Genomic DNA, 25,233 nt, shown 5'->3' with positions numbered 1-25,233 from the left:
AACAGACAGGAATCCAGTAAAATACAGCCTTGCTTGAGTTGGTGAATTTCATGTTCTGCAGGGATCAAATTCAGAATGAATGTATATTTACAAATTACTAAAGTGTGTTAGTTTGAACATTAAATATCTTGTCTTCATACAGTATTCAATTGAATATAGGTCAAAAAGGATTTGAAAATAATTTCATTCTATTTTCATTCACGTTTTACAGTATCCGGGAATCTGGGTTGCACTTCTTAGGTGAGTGATGATTCAGGCTTTTTGCTGACCTCCTTCATGCACATCTTTGCAATGATGCAAATAATGTTACCCAAATAAAGCAATGAAACAGCTCAGGATGTGTATAAATGAGCTGAGATTAATGATTAGGCCCCACAATTTCCCAAAAGCAGCGTTAAACCTTTATTAAATCAGGAAATATACACCCAAAAACTGACTCTTATGTCGAATGGTTTTTAGTTCGATACACAGAATGCACATGTAATCACCTATACAAATATGGACACTTTCCATTTAATCAATGTTACAAAAGCCAAAGTTTATGATGTTTTGTGATTATTTTAAGGACTTCAATGTACATATTTGAGAAGTTAAAAGTGACAGGCCAGGTGTTAGGCGCTGGCATGAAGTATGTGTCCTGGTGGCTTCAGGGGGCTGTTTGATGGATGAAGGCAGAGAGACAGAAATAAACATGAACATAAGTCTTCAAACACCTTCAAAAGCTGACCCCAGGACATCCAAAAGTGTGCTCCAGTGGCCTTGCAATGGTGCAATTTGTTTGCAAGCGTATGGGTAGACAGAAAACAGGAAAGACATTGTCAATTTCACATTAACCAGTCATACAAAGAGGAATCTTTCTTGTCTGTTAATCCATCTGTCTACGTGTCGTTACAGCAAGTTGAAATTTGTGTTTCCATGACACAAAAATAGGCAAAATGAAGACAATTCAATGGTCCCAATGGTGTATATGCATCTTTTATGTACAGTATATATTTATATATAATATTGAGGACGCTGTGTAAAATGAAAATAGAAACAGAATGTGATGATTTGCAAAACACTGATGTAGCAGAACTGGGGCCCGTTGCACAAAAGTAGGATTAAGACATCCGGGGTAAGTGACTGAGCTGAGTTCAACCAATCCAAAACATGAGCGTCCAGGCTTAACCGGTTGCACCAAGACCAAGCCAGGATGAGCAGGCACGGATTCATCAAGCCAGGTGAAACCTATCCTGGATAAGTATGTGCATGCGGCTTCCTCAAATAGACCCCGCCATCGATCACAGATTCACCATGGCAACTAGAGCGGCGTACTTTTCCCTGTCGGAGGCAGAAATCCTCATGGAGGCTTACGAGGAGGTGAAGGACTATATTAAAAAGAAAGGCAACACCGCCACAGTTATAAAACAACGAGAGGAAGCGTGGCAAAGTATTGCAGACCGCCTGAATGCGCAAGTAGCGAACAAATACACACTCACTGCCCCGCTGAAACCATCACAATTACAATCCAAATAGTTAATTAACATCTCCGAAAACACAGTTGTACTCTGATTATGAATCAGTTGAAATCGTGAAATTGACTGCAGATGTGAGTGAAATTGTGTAAGTGTAACTCCATCAAACTGTATAAGTCCTTGATAATTTCCCTCTGGGATAAATAAAGTTGATCTTATCTCATGTATGTTGTTTTATTAGCATATATAAAAGTGTGTGTGTGTATATAGATTAAACATGACTGGGACATGGCAGGAAGTCAAGATTAAATACAAGAACATCTTGCAGAATGGTAAGTGCCCTGACTAATACTTAAGAATGCACAATAACCACTTTTTACATCATAGCTGTGTCATGAATGTCACTCTATTTATGAAGTTGTGATGATGAGATTTTGTATTGACAGGTGAATTCTCTGGTGTCTTGTTGGGGGACAGGGAGTATGCCTGCCGGTCTTTTCTCCTGACACTGTACACAGACCCCCAGGAAGCATAGCAGGCCTACAATCATGCCCATGCCAGGACGAGGGCCAGGATTGAAATGACCTTTGACCTCCTGAAGGCACGCTTTCATTGCCTTCATGACTTACGGGTCAGCCCTTTGAGGGCATGTGACATCACTGTGGCCTGTGCTGTCCTCCACAATGTGGCCTGCCTGAGGAAGGAGAGGGCCCCCAGAGTGCCATCACACATAGACTGGGACAATCCTGTCATCTTCCCTGATGACGACAGTGGTCGGCTGGTCAGGGACCAATATGTGTTGAATTATTTTAGTTAACATGCATGCTTTAAATTTCAGTTAAATATGGCCTGCATTGGCAAAGAAATTTGTTTTTTTTTTGTTTTTTTTTTAATTTAGATTGATTTGGCGTCTTATGTTTGTGCTGTATACCGTGTGTATACAAGCTTGCAGGGAGGCTACTGCATCCATTCATTTGTCTGTTCATTTGTTGTGTACGGATTTGTCCTGCATTTATTTCAGCGTGCAGATATGTGGGGTGTATTATATACAGACCTTTGAATGTGTATTTATTCTTGTGTTGTATAATATGCTTTGATTCTGTGCTTTCTATCTTGTAGAGTCACTGTGTGACTTCAGTTTTGAAAGGAACTGATGCTTTGATTTATCCTTTATCATTACAATAAAGGAACATCACGTTACTCTTTGGTGTGTATTTTATATCTAGTCTATGGGAAACTGTCTATCTAATGATTGCAACGTCATCTAAAATCATCATTTATCTACAATGAATGAAATAAATTAAAATTGAAATTAATGATGCTTAGGATTTGTGTTAATGTTTAAATAATGACAGTGGATCTAGTTGAATGTGATAATGTGTAGTGGGCAGTGGAATAACTATTGGTTTCTGTTTGTGATGACTGCTGACTGAGATAAGGGATGAGATTAAATAGATCCTGGAACTTAGCCTGGTCTGGAGCAGGCTAGCTCCATAGAATAAATCTCCATGGTAACTTATCCCATAACATATCCCACTTTCCACTATCCTGCTTTTGTGCAACCGGATCACGGATAAGTTGAGCCAGGATAACCAACATATCCCGGCTTAATCCCTTATCCTAGTTTTGTGCAACGGGCCCCTGGCCTGTAACTGACCCTCTTTTCCCCTCTTTACGTTCCTCAGGAGAAATGGAGTTATAAAACAATCATACTTTTAAGAGTTATTGACCATTTGGAAGGTTCACAGGAAGGTGTGAACTCAGGCAGAGACAAGATGTCTGGTTGTAGAACAACTTCTCACTTTTTTTTTTAGGGCAACAAGAGTCACTGATAACACCTTCACTTCAACATTTACATCTGCTCAGGACGTTCTCATGGAGGTGCTAATTCTTTCTTGATAGCCCATCGGAGTCAAGGACAATAAAACTGTATGGATGGACAAATGCCATGTCTCAGAGGAATCTACCAACCAGATAATGCTGATGGGTTGTAAATTAGACATTCCTGAAGCAAACTGTGCTGTATGTCTGTGTGCCTTTTTCTTAACCTACCAAAATAACTAAATCTCTATGTTTGAGTTAACTGTGGATGTTTTTACATTACTAGGCTCGTGATCTGTACAATAACAATGCTTTTCTGGTATTTCTAACTTACAGGATGATGAAACTGTGATTTTAACTATCCCAAAAAGTTTCTCTGAGTTTCTACCATGGAACCATACTGCCATCTAGGGGTTCATAGTGGTGAGGTTGAATGTGCTTAGTGCAAGACATTCATTAAAAAATAACCATAACAGTGCTAATCGTTTTGGCAATTATGGTATACCTTTCTTTATTTCTTTGTTAAGTTAAGTTAGTTATGCCTTGAACAATCATGTATATTAGGATGGGTATTGGAAATTTTTATCGTAAATATCGTTTAATGTCGTCATATATTCATAAGAATTGTCTAACGCATGTGGTGAACACGCATGCTGTTGTTGAAGTGCCATTGAAAACGGATCATGTTAAAATATATCGGATTGACCAGAGTGAGGAGCAGATGAGTCCCTCGTATGAATCATTAAATAATTCCTGCTCCACAGGATGAAATTCCGTCGCTCGCCTATGAACCATCCTACATGCGTAACGGCCTATTGATTAGACACGCCCTGGAGCGATGATAAAGTCAGTAGCGCGCAGCGGACTTGAAGAGTTTTTCTGTAAGTTCGTGCCTCGATCTGTCTCCTGTCTCTTCTATCTGTTTTCCGCAGAGTTTCTTTAAGTTCTTTGTCTTTAGTTTTTCAAGTTATTTTTCCGCTCTGTCGTTTTCTCAGTCTTTTTGTTGCTGCTCACAACTACACAGAGTAGCTTGATTTAATTCTGCACAAAACGTACTTTTCTAGTTTTCTTCTTGAAACTTTGATTTTTGCTCGCCACGCCAGGCCGCATAATTCATATTTTTGTTGTTAAAGTCTAGTCACGTAATAATAATTTTGAAGACATGTTCGACTGGCCATCAAAGAGTTTCTCAATCTTATCATTAGTAGTCAAAAGCCTTGCCAAATGGTCGCCAACCAACTGTCTGCACTGAAGACCTGCAGCCAGCTACTGACCCGTTGGTTCGGGTTAGATAACCATCAGAAGTCGTTCCTCGTCTGTAGCGACACCGAAGATCCTCAGCTCCCGAGACATCCCTGTCCAAAACCGACTCTCAACTGTGGTTTGCTTGATTCGTCCGGCAGGCCGCAGCACAGATCAGAGCTACGGACGGTAACACGGAGCTTCTTCATGTCAGTTCGGAGCAGACATCCACAGGAGTGTCACTGACAAAGTAGGCATGCTTAAGCCGTTTTGAATAAGTGTTGGTCCGTGAGGTTAAGATACTGTCAATTTGTTGAAATTCTCTAAACCGTTCATTCAACAAATTAACTTTACATTCACGTCCCCATTTTTCCCTTTAAAACCTACTTCTCACTATTGCCAAACTCATTTTGCCATTCTCTTGCCATAAGTTTCTCTTTGCAGTGTTTGTGTTACTCCATATCATCCATATAATCTATCGTATTATCCATGATTCATATTCATTTCATTATTGTGTTTAATAAATAATCCTTTTTCACATAAGTTGTGGTCAGACGGTGTCCTTTTGAACTGGATATAAGCAATCCCTGTACTGAGTATTTACGCCTTAGATTATCAGACTGATCTACTGTTGGTTCATTCGTTCTCACTACGTCAGCATTACAAGACATGATATATGAAATCCTTCTTAACTGAGGAAGGTTGGTGCCCCTTTCATATTAATGAGTGCAACATTAAACTTTAAGGTTAAGTGACCTAGTTCCCCTACAGCATTGATGGATATGATACTACAAAAGGTCATTTCATTTCACGTAATAGTGTCTGTTTGAGCCTTTTTTTAAAAAAGGTAAATAGTGAGTAGTAGACTGATATGAAATAATTAGATATTCAATGACCTTCCTGTTTACTCAAGCTTTTGTGCCTGTTTCCTAGCATTTGCAAAGTTTGGCGTCCCAGCTGTAACAGAAGGTGTGAAAGTTCTTGACAGTTCAGGGACTGAGTTGGATTACAATTTTGTTGAGGATACCGAGAACGATCTCTCAACTGGGATCATGTGAAGCTTACATTGTTCATTAGATAAGGGACAGGTTGACGAGGGAACTGTGTATGATTTTTTTTTTTCTCCTATTTTTCCAATCATGGTTAGAACCTGTCTCCACGGTAGCCTCTCCTGAGCGGTCCCAAACATCATCCCTCGATTCGTAGGACTCGCAGGATACAGACATCATTTCAGATAGCCCTTCCAGGAAACGCCAGAGGCTGGATACAGAAGCTAAGCAAGTAAGAGTTGACACTCAAACACCACTGTTTTCTTGTGACACTTCTGTTCTTGAAATCTGTTGTTGAATCAGTTCTTCTCAAGAATAAAAATGGCATAAATGGAGATTATATATTAAATGATTTGAAGACATTGTTGAAGTCATGATATTAGATCCAGGGAATGTGACTGTGAAATCCTCCCTTCTTCAATCTTGCAGTACTTCACCACCCAGACAGGTGAATGTATGCCACAGGAATTGTGACCTTATTCCTCTACCTCAGTGGCTGTAGTAATTTAAAATGCTATAGCCTATATGTTGAATCAGAATGTTTGTAAACAAACAGATTGGCTATACTTCTGGGTGGATAACTTGCACCTGTCGGCAGCGGGGATTAGTAAATACTACTCAGCTTAACAAAGCATGAGTGATTATGCCGAAATCGGGTGGTGTTTGGGGCTGTAATGCCAAATACAGTGGTGGAAAAAAGTTTTCGGACACCCTTAAAATTTTACACAATCTCAAATATTATCATGAAGTATTTGTAGAAAAATCTTTCTTGTGTTTCAAAAGGTGTGGCTGCATTAGACAGACAGTTCTCAACATTGTCAGTATCAAAGTCAACAAATAACAGAGAATGTGTTCAAAACTGAACAAAAAATAAATAAACCATCACATCATCAAATTAATATTTAGTAGTCTTGCCATTAGCACGCAGTAGAGCTTTAATCCGGGCTGGCATGTTCCCCACAAGCCTTTCACACTGTTGAGGGGTAATCTTGTCCCATTCTTCTTGAATTACTCCTTTTAATTCTTCTAAATTCTTTGGTTTACTGCCTCCACCATGCTTGACAGTAGGTACTGCACAAGCTGGAGATAATGCTTTGCCTGGCCTTCTGCTTATCCTCACATTAGCAGGAGGAAGATAAAGCTGGAAACTGGACTCATCTGACCACAGAATCATCTTCCAGTTCCTGGCTGTCCACTTCTTGTGTGCTTGGGCCCAACAACGCCGGGCTAATCTCTGTCTCTCATTGATCAGGGGCTTCTTGACAGCCTTGTAGGACCTTAAGCCATGATCTAAAAGTCGGCCATGTACAGTGAGGGTGGAACACTGGACACCAGTTTGGTTTGACCACTGCCGCTGCATTCGGCAGTTTTCCCTGCACATGCGGATCAGGATGCGGTCATTTCTTGCTTTAGAAAGCCTTGGATGCCCAGATCTTAGTTTGTCTTCCAAGCTGTTGGTTTGTCTGTATTTCTGCAGAGTGTATCCAACTGCTGAAGGACTGCATCTGCACTTCCTGGCTATCTGGCGGCAGCTGTACCCTTCCTGGCTGAGAATCTGTATCTTCAGGCATGTTTCCTGCATTAGATTCCTTATTTTAGCCATTTTTGTCTCTGAAGAACTCTCTAATGTGTTGGCTTTATATGGACATGAAGCACAGCAACAAAAATTGTGTCTTTTAATAAAAAGCACGACCTTCATTAGTGGATTGCTGGCACCAAAATTTATTTTTATGGAACCAATCAATTTTTAGTTTTTAATGGCTTTTTTTAGGATTTGTTTAGTATTTTGGCTGTGACTGCACTAAAAGAAATTGCACTTGAAGACCTAAGAGTAATTCTTAATGCAATATTTCACAAATGCATGGGGTGTCCGAAAACTTTTTCCACCACTGTATATCTTGGTAAATAATGGATTTGGTTTAGGCTTTTTGCCTTTCAAGCAGCCTAACAGAATCGGTGGATACAGATAATAGTTTACAGGCCGTCTGCATCTACAGAACTGGAGACAGGTTGGAAGCAATGTTTGCAGCAGACATTTTCTTACAGGTCAATAAAAATTATAAACGTTGCTGTTGAGTAGCAAAAAATTAAAAATTGTTTGGACAGCAAAACACTACAGAATGACTGGTTTGAGGTTGCTTTGTTACATCTAGAATTTGAACTGCTGCTCTGAAACACACTAACAACCTGCTCTGTCACTGGCTGTCAATGTTTGGCTATCATATATAATATAAAATAAAAACAGAAAATTATGGTACATTTGTGTAAGACAGTGGCCAAACCATAACTTTTAAGCATTTCTAGACATTTTGGTAAAAAATAGTAGCTTGTGGTAAATTACACAAATATCAACAGCATCCACATCAGGAACGTCTGTTTTTTTGTGGACAGCCAGCGCTACATAATGTTTGTATATTTCTAAGCTTAAAAAGGGTCTTACTTTGGTTCAGTAACACAAAATACTGCAGCGCTGATATAGCACCACCGACGTTATCCAATCAGAAGTTCTTTGTTGTTGCGATGCCATGCTAACACAGTGTATGGCTCTAGCCATGTCATGGTGAACACCAGAATGCAGCAGCTCCTAAAGTCCCATTGGTGTTTAATCTGTGCATACGGCACATCAAGTTTGTTCAAGGACTATACATTAGCTAGCAGAATGCTGGACAGAGGGGTTTGTTGCTTTCTGTCAGGTTCTGCACAGAGCCCTGGCGCTCTTCTGCTGATAATCGTAACTCCAGAAGTGTTTGCCAATCTTACTAAGTGAGTGAAAGTATGTGCAAAAAGAACCAGTAACACAAGGTAAATCCACACAAGCTTGCTGAGTTGACACAGAGCTCTTGTCAGTGCGGCCATCCCATGGCGCACAGGGTCCTGACACCTGTTGGCCTTTGAGAACTAGCTTAATGATTAGTTAAATCAGCTAAATGTAGCCTTCAGTTTACTTCAAAAAGGTATTTTTTTTATTCATTGTACATTTTATGTACCACTTTTATATGCTGCTGATATACATCTCAAAAAGACTGACTTGAATGCGATGTGCATTGTTTTTGGAAACATCACTCATGATATACAGTTTCTAGAAGAGTATGATTCAACTTTTTCCCATGGTATAGTGTTAAAAAAGCAAATGAAAATTACAAATTGTAATATCGAATTGCAATACTTCAAGAATTGCAGTACACATTGAATCGGTACCCCAGTATTGTAATAGTATCGTGATAATTGTTTTGTACATGGTTGTCAGTATTGATGGTATTTTCCCATATTGTGTAGAATCAATCAAGTATCATCCGGAGAAGACAAGTCTGGAGGACCAACTGTCGGACGAGAGTCCCAGTTTGTTCCAGAGACAGTGCTGAGCAAAGATGAGTGCAAGGAAGCAATCTCACTGATGACACATTCAGCTGATAAGGACACAGTCAAAAAGAAGATGACTCTGACATTTGTTTATCGCCGCAACATGGCCCTCAACATTCAGCAGTCAAGCAACATACTGCCTGACTTTCCACATTTCAAAGACGTCCAAGGCTTGGTAATTACCTGTCATAATTTTGACACTATGACAATCGAATCATTTTTTAGACAGTATATGGGTATTATACTGATACTCAAACAATGAACTATTAACTTTGGAAAACCTGAAATTGTCACCCAATGCCTCCACTCCAGGTTGAACAGGATTTCATTCTGATGTTTGGAGAGAGTGTATCAGGCAAGCTTCTGGAGAGGTGGCTGACCACATTCAAGAAAAAGATCATCCAACAATGCAGAAAGCTTCCATCCATCAATGAGCTCGATGAACTCCTGCTGGCAGCTGGTCCTCCTGGCACTGAAGCTGATGTTGACTTTGGTAAGATGTTTGTAAGCACTGTTAAGTACTTTTCTTGTTGTATTGCATTCATAGATTTGTAATATATCGACATCCTGTCATGTATCACGTACTGTATAAGCATCCACTAGAATGAGAAAATACATCCAAACTTTTGACTGGTACTGTATATTGAATAAAACCTCAAAACTAACAAAACTTCAGCCGGAAGGATCTTTAGATAGGGCTGGGTGTTAATTCAATGTTATCGCTCAGTTGAATCATATCATGATGATATGAAGATATTTTAATATTGTAGCATACATTGCTGCCGTCTAAATTGATGTTGATAAGCAAATTTCACATAAAAACTCTCACAAAATGAGCTATGGTCAGATTATGTTTGGAATATTTAAGTTTTGTTTGACATAACACCTAACATTATCATTTGGTTCAATGAGATGAACATTAATTTGATTATTTGATGTGATTTTGCATACATGAACAATATCGTGATATATACTGATAGAGAAAAATCTTTATGATTGTTGTGACATTGATTTCAACCATATCAAACAGCCCTATTTTTTGAGTGGGAGAGCTTCTTGCTCCCCAACATGTACACGTTCATCCAGACCACTGTGTACAATATTGATGTTGGCAAAGTCAAGGAGAGTCCTCCTGTTGCTGAAGTTAGGGCAAGGTTGTTTCATTAGCGCTTGAAGTTTCTCCTCTGTCATGAAGTGTTTTGTTTGTCAGGCTGAGTTAACTAGTTCAAATATGCTTGTTAGACATTTACAAGTAGTTCACGGTCACTTGCCTGGAAAAATCTTAGACTTAAATGTGTTCAGACTGGATGTGGCCATGTGTTTTGTACTTTTTCTGGTTCTAGAAAACATTTAAAACACCAAACCCACCGAGTATATTGACCAACAGGTTGACACTGATGGTAATTTTAGCAGTGCAGGACAGGCAGTGATAACTAATGTAAATAGTTTTGTCTCATCCATGGTGAAGTGTTTGTTGAAATTCAGTCAGGCTAAAGATGCAGCTTTAGACAGGGTTCTAAAGGTGTTGCACATAAATGAGCTTTTCTATTTCAAACCATTTGATGTTCAAATGAAGTATGGAATTACAGATTCCTCCTCGTTTCATAAAGACATCAGGTCAATGTTTTAAAGTGGTTTTGTATTCTCCATGAGATATATTAGCCTGACATAGTTGGGAGCTGAAAATAAAGTTGTTAAATGCATTATTTTGTGGTAACTTGTGATTTTTACTCACTTAATGGTATATTTGAAAAAACAACATTGTTAAAATTTAGTTGTAATTTGACACTACAAAAGTATAAAGTGTAAATTAAGTGTACAATTAACACCGTAGAGATTTATTTTCACAAATAGTGTCAAGTTTCAGAGACAGTGCAGTGTTAAAAGGTGTTAAAATTTTACTCACAGCTTGTTTTCACAAAAAGCTTAAATTAGCAACACAGTAGTGTGTAACATCAACTCTTATCAGAGTAATTTGACCCTCCAGTGTTAACTTTTAATAACTCAATGCAGTGTTGAGCATTGGAATTTAACTCAGAGTTGATTTGTTATCACAGAAGAGTCAATTATCAGCACTAGTGAGAATAATATTTACACTCTCCAGAGTTATTTAATCTGTAGTTGTAAGTTTAAATAACACAATAGAGTGTAAGTGAGTGTCAATCCATTACTCTATTTAGAGTTAACTCGGAAATTTTAACACTAGGGCAAGAGTCAATTTAACACCAATTCTGAATGGGACCAAATGCACTTGGGAGTAGTGTTAAATGTATCTAAGTGTTACTTTAAACTTTACTGTGTAATTATTTTCTATAATTTTTACTAAATATTGCCCTTTGCCACAGCAAAAACCCAAGCGTTGTAGTATAATTTTTCTAACAAAGATATGTATTGTGCTGAAGAAATGTCATGCTTTCTGATAATCATGTGATGTGTATTAGATTAAGGAAGTACATTAGTACGACGTAGAAGTAATTGAGTTAATGAGGATGAAATGGCTGTTATGAACTTTGTCTGTGTAACCTCAATGTGACCTTGATGTAACCCTAAGTGCACTTGCATAAAACTATTATTTTTAAAAAATATCGTAAGCAACAGCCAAGAAATAATGGCGTCTGGAACTAGTAATAACTTAGGCAAAACTGGAAAACAAGACCAAGGAAGGAAAATACTGGTGTAATCTGTCTAAAGGCAATTATTAAATAAAAAAAGAGGACACACCTCAAGGATGTCCTAGTAATTAAGGAACATCTGGAACGGGAAATGTTATAGGACATGAGAAAAGTCATCTGCTAATATATGTTGGTAAATTACCTAATGGTGTAATAAGCTAGGACTTATACAATGTTTAGAGGAAGGACAATGTTTAGAGGATGGACAATAGGCGTGGCTAGCCATATTAGATCAGAGCTCTTTGTGTGTATCTTGTGGACATTTTGAACAACTCTCCTTTTTTGTCGACATAAAAGTCTTTGCTACCCAGAACTCTGACTCCTGCTGATGATTTCATTGAACACCAACGAGAAGATTTTCCTGAACAATTTAGCATAGCTAAAAACAGAATTCTTGGTCCATGTGGCTTGGGGTCTCGGTTCCAAGACACCACAGTGTACGAAGATGAACCTTGATAACAGTTCCTGGATATGTTTACATATGCAAATTATTTTGAATTACCAGTTTCATTTCAGCCAAGTGCACCAGGTACTTGAAATTAAATAAAACTGTCAAAGGTGAAAATCATGTAAAGATACCTACTTAGTTTGACATCCATCGAACATTCCAGTGTTGATGAAGTATGGGCACACAACAGTGGTCTTGATGCCATCTTTCCCAGTTGCCAGCAGCTCCAGAGCCATTGACTCTGCAAAACCTATTGCTGCAAACTTACTTGCACAGTAGTCTAAAGGAAGGAAAAAAGGGAAAAAAAAAAAAAAAAAACATGTGAAAAGAATAATCACTTATAAGGAGTCACAGAAGTCAGTTTATGCTCTTACTTCATTGTCATCCCCTTCAAGTCTCATTTGTTCAGGATATATTCAAAGACAACAGGAAATGGTGATTAATTATTTTGGGGTGATTCAATTATCTTATCCCATTAGGACAGACACCTGTTTCAGTTTACTTAAAGATGATTAGGAAACCATAAGTATTTTGTTTTGCTCCAATAAACTAAAAACAGGCTGACATGGAAGGGAGTAAACAGTATTGTTATATCAATTATACAAACCCCGTCACATGTAAGAGAAACACCTCAACCACGTGCTCCCTTGAAAACCAGTAGGGAAAAAGACCAAACTTAGCGATACTAGTATTTTCATGTTATTTTCAGAAAGCTCCACGCTGAAACACCAAAAAATTATGGCAGCCTTTTTGACTTATCAACTCTGGAGGATTCTATTTTCTGTGCGAGAGTCTGTAAATAAATATATTTCATTTCTGTCCATGTCCACAAGGTTATATTTCTTAGTCAGTCACAAGGAAGGAATTTGGAAGGTTGCTTCAAACAACCAACAAGTTCTGTTCCATGCAGTGTTTGCCCATGCAGCCTTGAGGACCCCGAAACCACCCTCACTTTGAAACAAAAAATTTTACTTATGTTGTGAATTCTTCACAGGCAGAGACATTTACAGATGGGTGACAAATTAAAGGAAAAACCTAACAAGATGAGTGAAGAAACATAACGAATGCAGATACTTCCACACAGATGAAATGCACTGTACAATAATAATAAAAATGCTGAGCAGACAGTTGATTCTGATTTTGTATCAAGATGACAAGAGGAAAAGATCTTAGTGACTTTGAAAAAGAGATCAGCTGTGTTTCAATAGGAACTGGGACTATAAGGACATCTGCATTTGAATCTATGGGAAAAACATAAGTAAATAGGGTCGGAAATTGTGGTCAACGGCAAACATTTGATGGTTGTTTTGTTTGAATATTAGTCTGGTATGTAAGGAAAACCAGAGGACCAACCATTCCTCAGGAAAATCAGTCAACTACAGTGTGCATGCATGTGTGACATTCACCAAGATTACAGCCTTGAATCCTTGGGCCATACAGTGAGGGGATCTAGTGGCTCTGTTACGCTATAGGGGGACATTTGCTGGCACTTGTCCCTTAGAGCACAGGGTAACTACAAATCATTATCAAGTTGTTATGATGGAACATGTCCATCCTGAGTGGATAGTAAAAGTATTTGTGGATTGTACTTTTTGTGGTTATTTTCTTGATAGGAACCTATCTCCATAAAAAGTTAGCAATTTCCATTCTAACTGAAAAGCCATGCATTGGTGCATTCACTGGAGTACATTGCATCTTCTCAGTTTAGGTTTATCTTCAGTAGACAGCCTCCAATAAAAGTGCATTAAATATGCACCTTCCCTTCCACATTTACAGCTGTCGTGTAATATGTTCTTTGTTTATTACAACAGAACTGTGATTATACAGTAACGGTTTTGTTCCAATGGCTTCACCTATTGCACAATCCAACCCAGGCACAGTTATCGGTGAAAGGCAGTAAAATCTTTCTGACAAATATAGGTGAGAGGGCAACCCAGCCCTGAAGAGGAATGATAATCAACTAAGTCAGCTGATGGGTAAGGATAGCCATTTTTTTTTTTTCCAGGACAAAGTTCAATTGAAAAAACTGTGCCAATTTTGCTATCGGGAGGATCATACTTGAACAAAGATATAATGATAATGAAGATAAGGTGAGACCAAAGGTGTCTTCCTAACCTTGGCTTGACAATAAAGTTGAAAAGTTTAAAATGAATCAGACATAAGGAGGTTCCTCCTTTAGACAGAACAAAATACAAAGTTATATAGACTAATGCTACAGAGGCAAGAGTTTCTGCTTCCTAAAACCATCTGAAGGATAAGTCTGTTGTTTCCACAAAGTACTATAGACACTCTTTGAAAAACATTTTTAAAACATTTTTTTCTTTCTTTTATCTTTTTTTTTTTTTTTTTTTTGTTTAATCTGAGTTAAAGTAAAGTTTCCATGATGACTGATGCTCACTCTTTCTCTGAAGAGATGTAATTCATGATTCAGCAGAGTCGTGAAAACAAATAAATATACAAATAGGCATACATGTTTTAATTAGTAGGAAAGGTGGGAAAAATGGAAACAAATGAGAGGAAATGGTTGTCTTTTAAATTTTAGTCTTTCCTTAAATCCCTTTTTACCCTCACTTTGATAGAGGACCATTCCTACATAGATTTAGCAACAATGTCCTATACTTATCTTTTTCTGTGTATATCCAGGTCTAGCTGACAAATTTAAGCCTATGAATGAATCATTTCTGTTGTGTCCATCTCTTTGATATTGTTTTTAATTCATGAATTAATCACATTTTCCACAATTTTGCTTTGCAATACTTTCAGTTCCCAACAGAACAGAGGCAATTTGGACCTTGTACACTGTAGCAGGTGGGAGGCTCTGACTGGAGTCAATTAGAACTGAAGAAGCCTTTTAGATTAGAGGTGAAACGTCTCCTAGAACAACAAAACAAGTCCAGCTGCCTTTGGAAGCACTTAAAAGCATCAGTTAATCTTTCCATATTTTTTTAAATTTATTTATTTATTTATTTTTTTACATCAGGTCTGGTGTGTTGCTTATGTTCAGGACTTGATTTTGGTTGGTCTGAGGATGCAAGGTGGCAAATAAAGGCAGTATTTGTATAATATATTGTAACGCTTTATATTGTGTGGCTACAATATACCACAATTCCTTCATATTCGGGTTTGATAATTGTGAAGCATTTACCAATGTGACTCTTCTCTTTCCTCGATGTTTCCACGGCATACCTTGGACAGTATCAGCCAAAACAGTACAGTCAGAGTGTATGTGCGATTTTGTCGACTAGTTCTAAAAGTGGCACTGATGAGCCAAACACACACAGGGCATTAGGTAGCGCCAAAGAAGAAGGAGCTTTACATGCGATTCCACACAGGAAAAAACAGCATATTTGTCTCATAATTACACAGGTAAAATCAAGTGTGTCCTTTAAGCCACAAATGATTTGCCAGTTTACAAGGCAAGCTTTTGATTTGTAAATGTAAATATTAGAAACACATCTAGAAAATGCTTTAACATTCACAAATATTCTTTTTGCATTCATTCAAATGATGATTTATGAAATACAATTTTTTTTAAAAAGTATTTGTGGATTGTACTTTTTGTGGTTATTTTTGATAGAAATCTATCTCCATAAAAAGTTAGCAATTTCCATTCTAATTTAAAGGACATGCATGGGTGCATTCACTGGAGTACATTGCATCTTCTCAGTTTAGGTTTATCTTCAGTAGACAGCCTCCAATAAAAGGGCAGTAAATATGTACCTCCCTTCCACATTTATAGCTGTCATGTAATATGGTGTTTGTTTATTACAACAGAACTGTGATTATACAGTAACAGTTTTGTTCCAATGGCTACACCTATTGCACAATCCAACCCAAGCATGGTTATCGATGGTAAGGCAATAAAATCTTTCTGACAAATATAGGTGAGAGGGCAACCCTGCCTTGAAGAGGAATGATAATTACAATTACAATTAGTCATTTGGCAGATGCTTTTATCTAAAGCAAAGTACATATGAGATTTTCAGACATCACAAGCAAGGTTCTAGACGGGAAAGAACAACAAGAATAAGTGCCCTAACACAACTTTCTGGTCCAATTGGACATAGGTACTACGAGACAGTGCTACGAAGTAATGCACAGAGTGCATAGAATGAACAGAGTTTTGTTTTTTTAAGAAAGAAGGTGTTCAGTAAAGAGCTTGATTTTCAGTCTTTTTCTTAAAATCGAGAGGGACTTTGCAGAACAAATGGAGCTTGGTAACTCGTTCCACCACCGGGGAACCACAGAAGAAAAGAGTCTAGCCAGAGACTTAGGGCCTTTTTGAGCTGGCAACACCAGGTGCCGTTCCTGGGAAGAGCATAGGGAGCATAAACCTGAATGAGGGAGTTCAGGTAGGTCAGAGCAGTTTTGGTGGTAATTTTGCAGGCAAGCTTTAAGGACATACACTTGATATGGGCAGCAACTGGGAGCCAGTGGAGGGATATGAACAGTGGAGTGACATGTGCTCATTTGGGCTGGTTGAAGACCAGGTGAGCCGCCACATTCTGGATCATCTGCAAGGGTTTTAACGAGCATGCTGGGAGCCCTGCAAGTAAGGAATTACAATAGTCGAGGCGTGATAGTACCAGCGCTTGTACAAGGAGTTGTGTTGCATGCTCAGACAGGTAGGGTCTGATCTTCCTGATGTTGTACAGGGCAAATGGGCATGACTTAGCAACAGAGACCACGTGCTCTTTAAAAGTTAGTTGGTCATCAATTATGACACCCAAGTTTCTGGGAGATTTTGTGGGAGTGAGCAGAACTGAGTCAAGCTGGATCCTGATCTGTTGTTGTATAGAGAGACTGGCCAGGTTGACAAGGAGCTCAGTCTTTGACAAGTTAAGCTCAAGGTGTCGCTCCTTCATCCATGCCGAGACATCGGTGAGGCATGCTGATATCCATGCTGAGACAGTGGGGTCGTCTGGCGGGAACGAAAGGAGGAGCTGGGTATCGTCAGCATATGAATGGTATAAGAAGACATGTGAGCGGATGACTGGATGTCTGGAGGCTATAGTGTCCAGTGAACAGCTAGTGTGGCAAGAGTCGAGCAGAAAGTTGGAGACTTGCTCCTCTGTGACATGGGAAAATGAGGAGAGTGAGGCTCTGTTAGCTGGTGGTATCCTACTGAATAGGTCAGGCTCAGAGAACTAGTTGCTGATGGTTGAAACCTTATCAGTCAATAAATCAATAAAGTCAGCTGATGGATAAAGAAAGCCCCCCCCCCAGGACAAAGTTCAATTAAATACTAATGTCATAAAAACTACTTGTCACAAAATGTTGTCATGCCATGGCTCCACTTACAAGCTTACTAAAAGGGTAATACTGAAGACATCAATACATTTTTAGGCAAAAACTGTGCCAATTTTGCTTTGGCAGGAAAATAACTGTTTTAAAGATCTGAGGTTTATTTCAAGTAAAGCAAAGCAAAAGAAAGAAAGCTTTAATTCATTTTTAGAGTAACCAAAATTGGTTTCAAATGTTCTTCTTCTTGTGCTTTTCTTAGAACAACTGCTTCTAAACAGAAAAAGTTCTTTATTAGTTCAGTATGAGGATATTCTCAAACTGCTGGAAACTGCTTTTCAGTAGGGGTATTACATTATGTCCATAGATCAAAACTGACATCATAACATAGCCCTGGAGGTGAAATTAGGAAAGAGTGCAAAAGAACACTCGCAGATTGTGGAGTACTGACTGGTATATTGGGAGGATCATACTTGAACAAAGATACAATGATAATGAAGATAAGGTGAGACCAAAGGTGACTTCCTAACCTTGGCTTGACAATAAAGTTGAAAAGTTTAAAATGAATCAGACATAAGGAGGTTCCTCCTTTAGACAGAACAAAATACAAAGTTACATAGACTAATGCTACAGAGGCAAGAGTTTCTGCTTCCTAAAACCATCTGAGGGATAAGTCTGTTGTTTCCACAAAGTACTATAGACACTCTTTGAAATGATAGATGACCCACTAATAGAGGGCTAAGAGCATTTTAAGATATCTGAACACATGCAGAGGACCAGCAAACTACAAGTTTTAATTAAGACATTTTTTTTTCTTTCTTTTCATTTTCTTTCTTTTTTTCTTTTTTTCTTTTTTTTTAAATTTGAGTTAAAGTTAAGTTTCCATGATGACTGATGCTCACTCTTTCTCTGAAGAGATATAATTCATGTTTCAGCAGAGTGGTGAAAACAAATAAATATACAAATAGGCATACATGTTTTAATTAGTAGGAAAGGTGGGAAAAATGGAAACAAATAAGGAAATGGTTGTCTTTTAAATTTTAGTCTTTCCATAAATCCCTTTTTATCCTCACTTTGATAGAGCAATTCCCGCATAGATTTAGCAACAATGTCCTATACTTATCTTTTTCTGTGTATATCTAGGTCTAGCTGACAAATTTACGCCTATGAATGAATTTTATCTGTTGTGCCCATCTCTTTGATACTGTTTTTCACTCATGAATTAATCATATTTTCCACAATTTTGCTTTACAATATTTTCAGTTCCCAACAGAACAGAGGCAATTTTGCATCTTATACACTGTAGCAAGTGGGAGGCTCTGACATGTGTATTACAACGCAATTTTCATATTGCATAGAGCAATGGTTCTCCCCATGTAAACATCTATGGTGCTGTTCCTTTCAAAGCTGGTACTCAATATATTCTCTACAAGTACAGTATAACCTGCTTGTAAACAGTTCAGTTAATCTGGTTACTTTAAAATAGGGTCACTACACCCTGATCCAGGGTGTCTAAATAATTATTAACAAGTCTCTAACTTTTCATTCTATTCAAATGTATTATAGAGTTGTCTCAACAAGTTCTGGTTCACATATTTAATAGCACACATTTTTTATTTTTCAGTACCAATGTGTGAATGGATTGCAACATCACTTAGAAAACAAGACCTTCCCTGACTTTCTCAGTTGCCTGAATAGCCTGTGGACTGATTTCAATGTAAAATAAGTGACAGATTTTCCAAAATCCAAAGGATGTGATGAGACCAGCACCCACCACAACATGGAGTCCTACACAAAGTCCAAATTAAAAGCTAGCATACTGCAAAGCCTATGAAATATATGGTGATACTGTGATTTTTGCAAGGCTAATGTCAGCTAATGTTAGCTTACTTGCTAACATGGGCAAATTGCTAGTTAGCTAATGTAGCAAAATACTGTCTTGAGCGGGTAACGACAGTTAATTCAAGCAGAATAATGGTGCTGATCTGACTGATATATTGGCTCAGTTGTAACTTGCCAATTATTTTATCAGCTAGTGTTAAGAAGCAACCGATGCTGGATCCATGCAGCGTAGCTAAGTTTAAGCTGGCTAACCTTATCTTCTTGGCTGGCCCAATGTTGTCACTAGCAAAGTACTATCCAAGTGGATGTTTTAGTAGATGTGTCTTATTTTAGTAGATGTGTCATGCACCAATTTCACCAGAAAAAATTCCTCGTATGTGTAAAAGCATTCTTGGCAATAAAGCTTTTTCTGATTCTGATTCTGATTCTGATGTGTTAGTTGATTAGCTAGCCAAATCACTTCACCAGTTAACGTAATCCATGATCCCAACTTCTTATGACAAAGGTGTTGATTTTAGCCACCAACAAATTATGTAAAGGTACAAAGAAAGATGTACAACAAACTTCTAGCCACGAGCTTTGCAAGGCTGAGGTGGCCAACTAGCTAACTGTAACCTAAACTAAACTGGGGTTCACAAGCTTGGCTAAAGGTTACACAAAGAAACTAGAAAAATACTATCTTCCCTTCCCTTTCTTTTTTTTTTTTTTTTGGCCCACCACCAACCCCCCTCTTTGGAGGACAACTTTATTTTTAATAGAGCAATAAGTTTTTACAATACAATACAATATGTTACATTTAGATTTACTTTCAGTTCAGATTTACAGTTGTCCTACCGTAACCATTTTTCGTGAGACCTTGGATCCATGTAGCACCACATATATAGTGTAACACCAAACATAAAATGCAACAAGGTGACAGACTGACAATAAGTGAGACGGAGAGACAGACAGGCTGACAGGAAGTGAGACGGGACGATAACAGACAGAACTGACAAGACGGGACTGGACAGTTGATAAACACAAGGATGTATTCTTAATAACTGACTAGAGACATCTGTGTTTGTAATGGATGGTTACGGTTAAATGTTGAAAGAGCAATGGCGAAATATGTTATGCTTGAGTGTTGCTAGTGTGTGCCTATGTGTAGCATGGTAAATGTGGAGGCAAAAGGAAGAATAAATAAATGTGATGTAAGAGAAGAAATAAACAAACAAAAACACACACACACACACACACACACACACAAAAAAAAACAGAATGGAGGGGGGCAGAGGGAAGGTGGGAGAGGGTTACAGAGCGGAGGAGGGAGGTGTCTGGTAATATATGCAGCTTGTAGTTATGTTTTTGTTGAATTTAGAAATGATAGAAATGGAAACCAGGTGTCTTCAAAGGCTGATATTTGCTTCCTACTACATGCATTGCATTTTTCTATTGTAATGTATTCTGCGATTAAATTTGTCCCGTGATTGATGTGGCAAGATTTCTTGGACTTCCTTGTGGATTATGGAGATGTCACTAAGAAAACAGAGTATTGGGGATGATGGGATTCTGTAGCCCAGGATGGTGGAAAGTGCCTCAGTGACCGTGATCCAGAAAGAATAAACTTTTATCTTTAAACTTTATTTATTTATATGGCACATTTCATACTTAAATAGCAACACAAAGTGCCTCGCAGAGGCTAAAAACAACAAAGAAGAAAACCCAGCCCTCCCGCCCCCATAACTACATACAGAGACACATAGAGACACACACGCACAGACACGCACGCACACACACACCCGCGCACACACACACACAGACAAGATAAGGAATAAGCCACCTTTGGGGGCCATCCACACTGAGAGGGCCCCCGGCTCATGACTGGGGAGCACCGCCCAAGACCACCCCGACCCAGGTAGACAGGAGGCCCCATACCAAGGTGAAGAGGCCTCCAGCCATCCAGGCCAGAGCCGTCCCCTTAGCAGCGCCCCCATCAGTAGACCAGGAGCAGCTCCCAGTGTTGGGGGCCACCATGAGGAAACACTTGACCTAAAAACCAAGGGCCCCCATGAGGAAACACTGGAGCTAAAAACCAAGAGACTAAGACATAAACATAAAATGAAATAAAATGAGTAAATGAAATAAATAGCAATTAAACATGTCGTTAAAACATGCAACTAAAATAAGATACAAACAAGCCTGATTGAAGGATTAGATAAATCAAACAAAGCAATTGAAAGCCTGATTAAAAAGGTGGGTCTTGAGCTTCTTTTTAAAAACATCAACAGTCTCTGCGGCACTGAGGTTCTCCGGCAGGCTGTTCCACAATCGGGGGCCATAATAAGTAAAAGCCGCCTCCCCGTGTGTTTTAGCTCTTACTTTTGGCATGGTTAAGAGGCCAGTACCGGAGGACCTCAGGGTCCACGAGGGTTGGTAGGGTAAAAGTAGGTCAGATAAATAAGGCCCAAGACCGTTAAGACATTTAAAAACTAATAAAAGAACCTTAAAATTTATCCTGAAACGCACGGGGAGCCAATGCAGCGATTTTAAAACTGGTGTAATGTGCTCCCGTCATCTGGTCCTCGTCAGCACTCGTGCGGCTGAATTCTGTAATTGAAGATTGGAAATACTCTTTCTGGGAAGACCAGAGAGCAGGGCATTACAGTAATCTAAGCAACAAAGATAAAAGCATGCATCAGCACCTCCGTGCTGGCCTTAGAGAGAAACGAGCGGACTCTGGCTATATTCTTAAGATGGTGAAAACCATTCTTTGTTATGTTTTTGATGTGTGGAATAAAAGTAAGCTCAGTGTCAAAAATCACGCCCAGATTTTTTACAGAATGTGTTGGTTTAAGATCTTGTAGTTTTGGTAAAAGTTTCTCTCTCTGGCCTTCAGGACCAATGTCTACGACCTCTGTTTTGTCCTGGTTGAGCTGAAGGAAATTTTCCTTCCATGACTTGATGTCTAAAATGCAGTTAAAAAGGGCATCAATTGGCCCTGTGTCAACAGGAGACACGGCAATGTACAGTTGCTTATCATCAGCATAACTATGGAAGCTGATGCCATGCCTCCTGATGACGGCCCTAAGAAGTAGCATGTAAAGATTAAAAAGAGTTGGACCTAAAATTGACCCCTGGGGAACCCCACACTTGATCTCATGGGTTCCTGAGGAACGTGCATCCCAACTGTATCGAAGGTTAGATCCAGTAGTACCAAGACTATGAGCTTGTGGTTATCTAAGTTGCACCTGATATCGTTTAAAATCTTTAAAAGGGCTGTCTCGGTACTGTGGTTCATCCTAAAACCAGACTGATGCCTTTCTAAAATATTGTTTTTATTTAAAAAGTCATTTACTTGGTTAAAAACAAGTTTTTCTAAAACTTTAAGTTGGATACAGGTCGGTCGTTATTAAGAATGTTGGGGTCTAAATTGCTCTTCTTCAGAAGGGGCTTCACCACCGCTGTTTTAAAGGAGATGGGGAAGAAACCCGTCTGAAGAGAGCAATTCACCATGTATAACAGCTGTTCCTCAAACAATCCATAGAGTGTTTTAAAAAACAGTGTGGGAATTGGATCTAAAAGGCAGGTTGTAGGGTTTACCTGGGAGAAAACTCGACCAAGTGTCCTTGCAACAACCAGGGCAAAACTCTCCAGTGTTTACTCAGGTAAAACCTGTGATCCAGACGTGTTGGTAGTTAAAACATGTTGAGATGAAAGACTGGATCTGATGTTATCAATTTTGTACCTGAAGTGATCTGCAAAGTCTTCAGGGTATTTGTTATTGTCTTATGAGATCTGTTAAATTTATTGTTTGTTAAAAGATCAATAGTGGAGAAGAGAAATTTTGGATTATTTTTGTTGTTGGAGATTAGTTTTTTGTAGTGAGAAATTCTTGCCTGTTTAATAGTGTTATTGTAAGTTTTGAGGTGTTGACGTAAAACTTCAAAGTGGACTGTTAGTTTTGATTTTCTCCATTCCCTCTCAGCACTCCTGCAGTTTCTTTTCAGTCGCTTAATTTCCTCATTTCTCCACGGACGTATAGGTTTTTTTCTTAATTGTTTTTGTTAAAAGAGGAGCCACTGAGTCCAGCGTTGACTTCAGATTGCTGTTAAAATTGTCAACGATAATCTGGAATCTGGATAAAATTTGCAGCCACTTCAGGAGTTAGGTAGCGTTTCCTCACTGTTCTCACTGGAGCCTCCCGCTGATTAAAACTGGTGATGTTAAACACACAGTAGTGGTAAGACACAGCCAGATCCACAACAGAGGACACACCCACGGACAGGCCATAAGTTATGACCAGGTCCAGGGTGTGTCCCCTGTCGTGGGTCGGCTGTAATGTCCTGTTTAAAAGTTTCAGAGGTTTAAAAATTCTCTGGATACTGGGTCCGAGATATTGTCTATGTGTAGATTAAAATCACCAGTTATTAAAATCCTGTTGTAGGTGGTGTGAATGACTGATAACAATTCAGAGAATTCGCTGATAAAAGAGGATGAATACTTGGGTGGTCTGTAGACCGTGATGCAAAGAATAGAAGGGCTGCTAAGAACAAAGACATGGTTCTCAAATGATGTAAAACTGTTAAAAGAGACTGCATTTGCAGACATTGTAATTCTTGTAATAGATGCAGTTCTGCCTCCTTTTTTGCCCCCTCCCCCCCCAGTAGAAAATAAAAAGTTAAAATTTGGTGGGGAAGCCTCAGTGAGAACAACAGGTGCATCGGTGCCAAGCCATGTCTCTGTAAGGAGAATGCCATCTAGCTTTTTGTCTAAAATTAAATCATTTATGATAAAAGATTTGTTTAAAAGAGAGCAAACATTCAGCACAGCTAATTTGATATCTGTGCTGAACGTGCGCTCATCATGGTGTTTTAAGGGAATGTTAAAAACAGTGCTGGGTCTAAAAACATTCCTGGGTTTTAAATGTCTGTGTGAAGTGATGGTTCTAATGGTGTGAATTTTTGTTTTGTGAGTTTTTGGTGGCAGAGAGGCGGTTACTGATGTAAAGGTGTGTACGGTGTGGGTGAAACATGTAGTGGGCGAGGGTGAGGGTGGGGCAGAGGGCTTGTGTGTGTGAGTGATACCATTGAGTCAGTAGGTGGCCTCCAGGACCAGTGTGGAGGCCGGGCTGTGCTGCGCACACAGCTGAAGAGCGGCGGATGCAACCTCCGTGATGTGGGCTCCAGGGTGGCAGAAGGTCCAGCCGCCAAGCACTGCCACGTGCCTGACCCTCCCCGAGGGGGGAGTGCGCTGCACCACTGGCTCCCTGGAGGTGCAGCGGGTGTCAGGTGGAGCCTGCTGGCGTCGCGTCGTGGTTGCTCCGGGCCGAGCTGGAGGGGAGGGACCATGCTGGACTGGCGGATCCCACTTCCTGGACTGGTGAGAGCCACGGCCAGCTGGGTGGACAGGTCCTGGAGGCGAGCTGGATGAGGCACCGACGGGAGGGAAATCCTGCAGGCTTAAGATGTCGAACCTGTTGTCTAGTGGCAGATCCGGAGGCGGTGGAGGAGGAGGTGGCCAAGCTCCAGCGCCCCGGTGCACCACCGACCAGGGTTCCCTCGGCCTGAGTGGAATTGAGTTCACTGAACCCTCCACCCCATCCTCCCCGGTGAAGCAGTGTGACTCCGCGGGGTGAAGGCAGGAAGTGGAAGGTGCCGATGCCTTGGGCTTGGCTCCCTGTCGGTGCCAGCAGGACTTGGCCAGTGCTGGTGCTGAGTTCCGGTGGTGATCGAGCCGGTCCACGGCAGGGTAGTGTTGTTCGTGGCCGCCATGTACCGGTCACCAGCGCCAGATGTCCTCAGGTAGGTGATATGTTTTGCCTGCAACGTGGCGAAAGTGGAGAAGTCCAGGAAGATCTTGTTCCTCTCCTTGAGGTCAGCCCGCAGACCAGAGATGCTCTCCCATAGTTTCGAGAGGGTGGGAAGGCAGGACTCACACGCCGCCATCATACCTGTAGCCAGTGACGTCTCTCAGTAATCCACAGATCGATAACACGCCGACAAAAACGGGCTGGTAACATCGACAAAGGTCCAGCAGATCCACTGCAGCAGAGATATTTGGTCCAAAACACGATAATAATCCACGGAAGGATGTTTTCTCAGCCAGCGGTGTGCCTCTGTTTGTCC

The 25,233-nt window shown here is 39.7% G+C and overlaps 1 protein-coding gene and 1 pseudogene across 2 annotated transcripts in view; both read right to left on the bottom strand.

Moving 5' to 3' along the window:
• Positions 1-25,233, bottom strand: part of LOC143329821 (epidermal retinol dehydrogenase 2-like) — a 118,781-nt gene that overhangs the window by 81,657 nt on the left and 11,891 nt on the right. For both annotated transcript variants that reach the window (XR_013077897.1, XM_076745919.1), the window contains exon 5: positions 12,182-12,326. Coding sequence is in view for 1 of the 2 variants with exons in the window: in XM_076745919.1 (XP_076602034.1) it covers positions 12,182-12,326 (145 nt within the window). In the remaining variant the exon portion in view is untranslated. The remainder of the gene's footprint in view (positions 1-12,181; positions 12,327-25,233) is intronic.
• LOC143329180 (uncharacterized) lies at positions 16,178-25,053 on the bottom strand (annotated as a pseudogene).

The sequence above is a fragment of the Chaetodon auriga genome, chromosome 12 (assembly GCF_051107435.1).
Source record: "Chaetodon auriga isolate fChaAug3 chromosome 12, fChaAug3.hap1, whole genome shotgun sequence".
Lineage (NCBI taxonomy): Eukaryota > Metazoa > Chordata > Actinopteri > Chaetodontiformes > Chaetodontidae > Chaetodon > Chaetodon auriga.
This window is presented reverse-complemented; position numbering and strand designations above follow the sequence as displayed.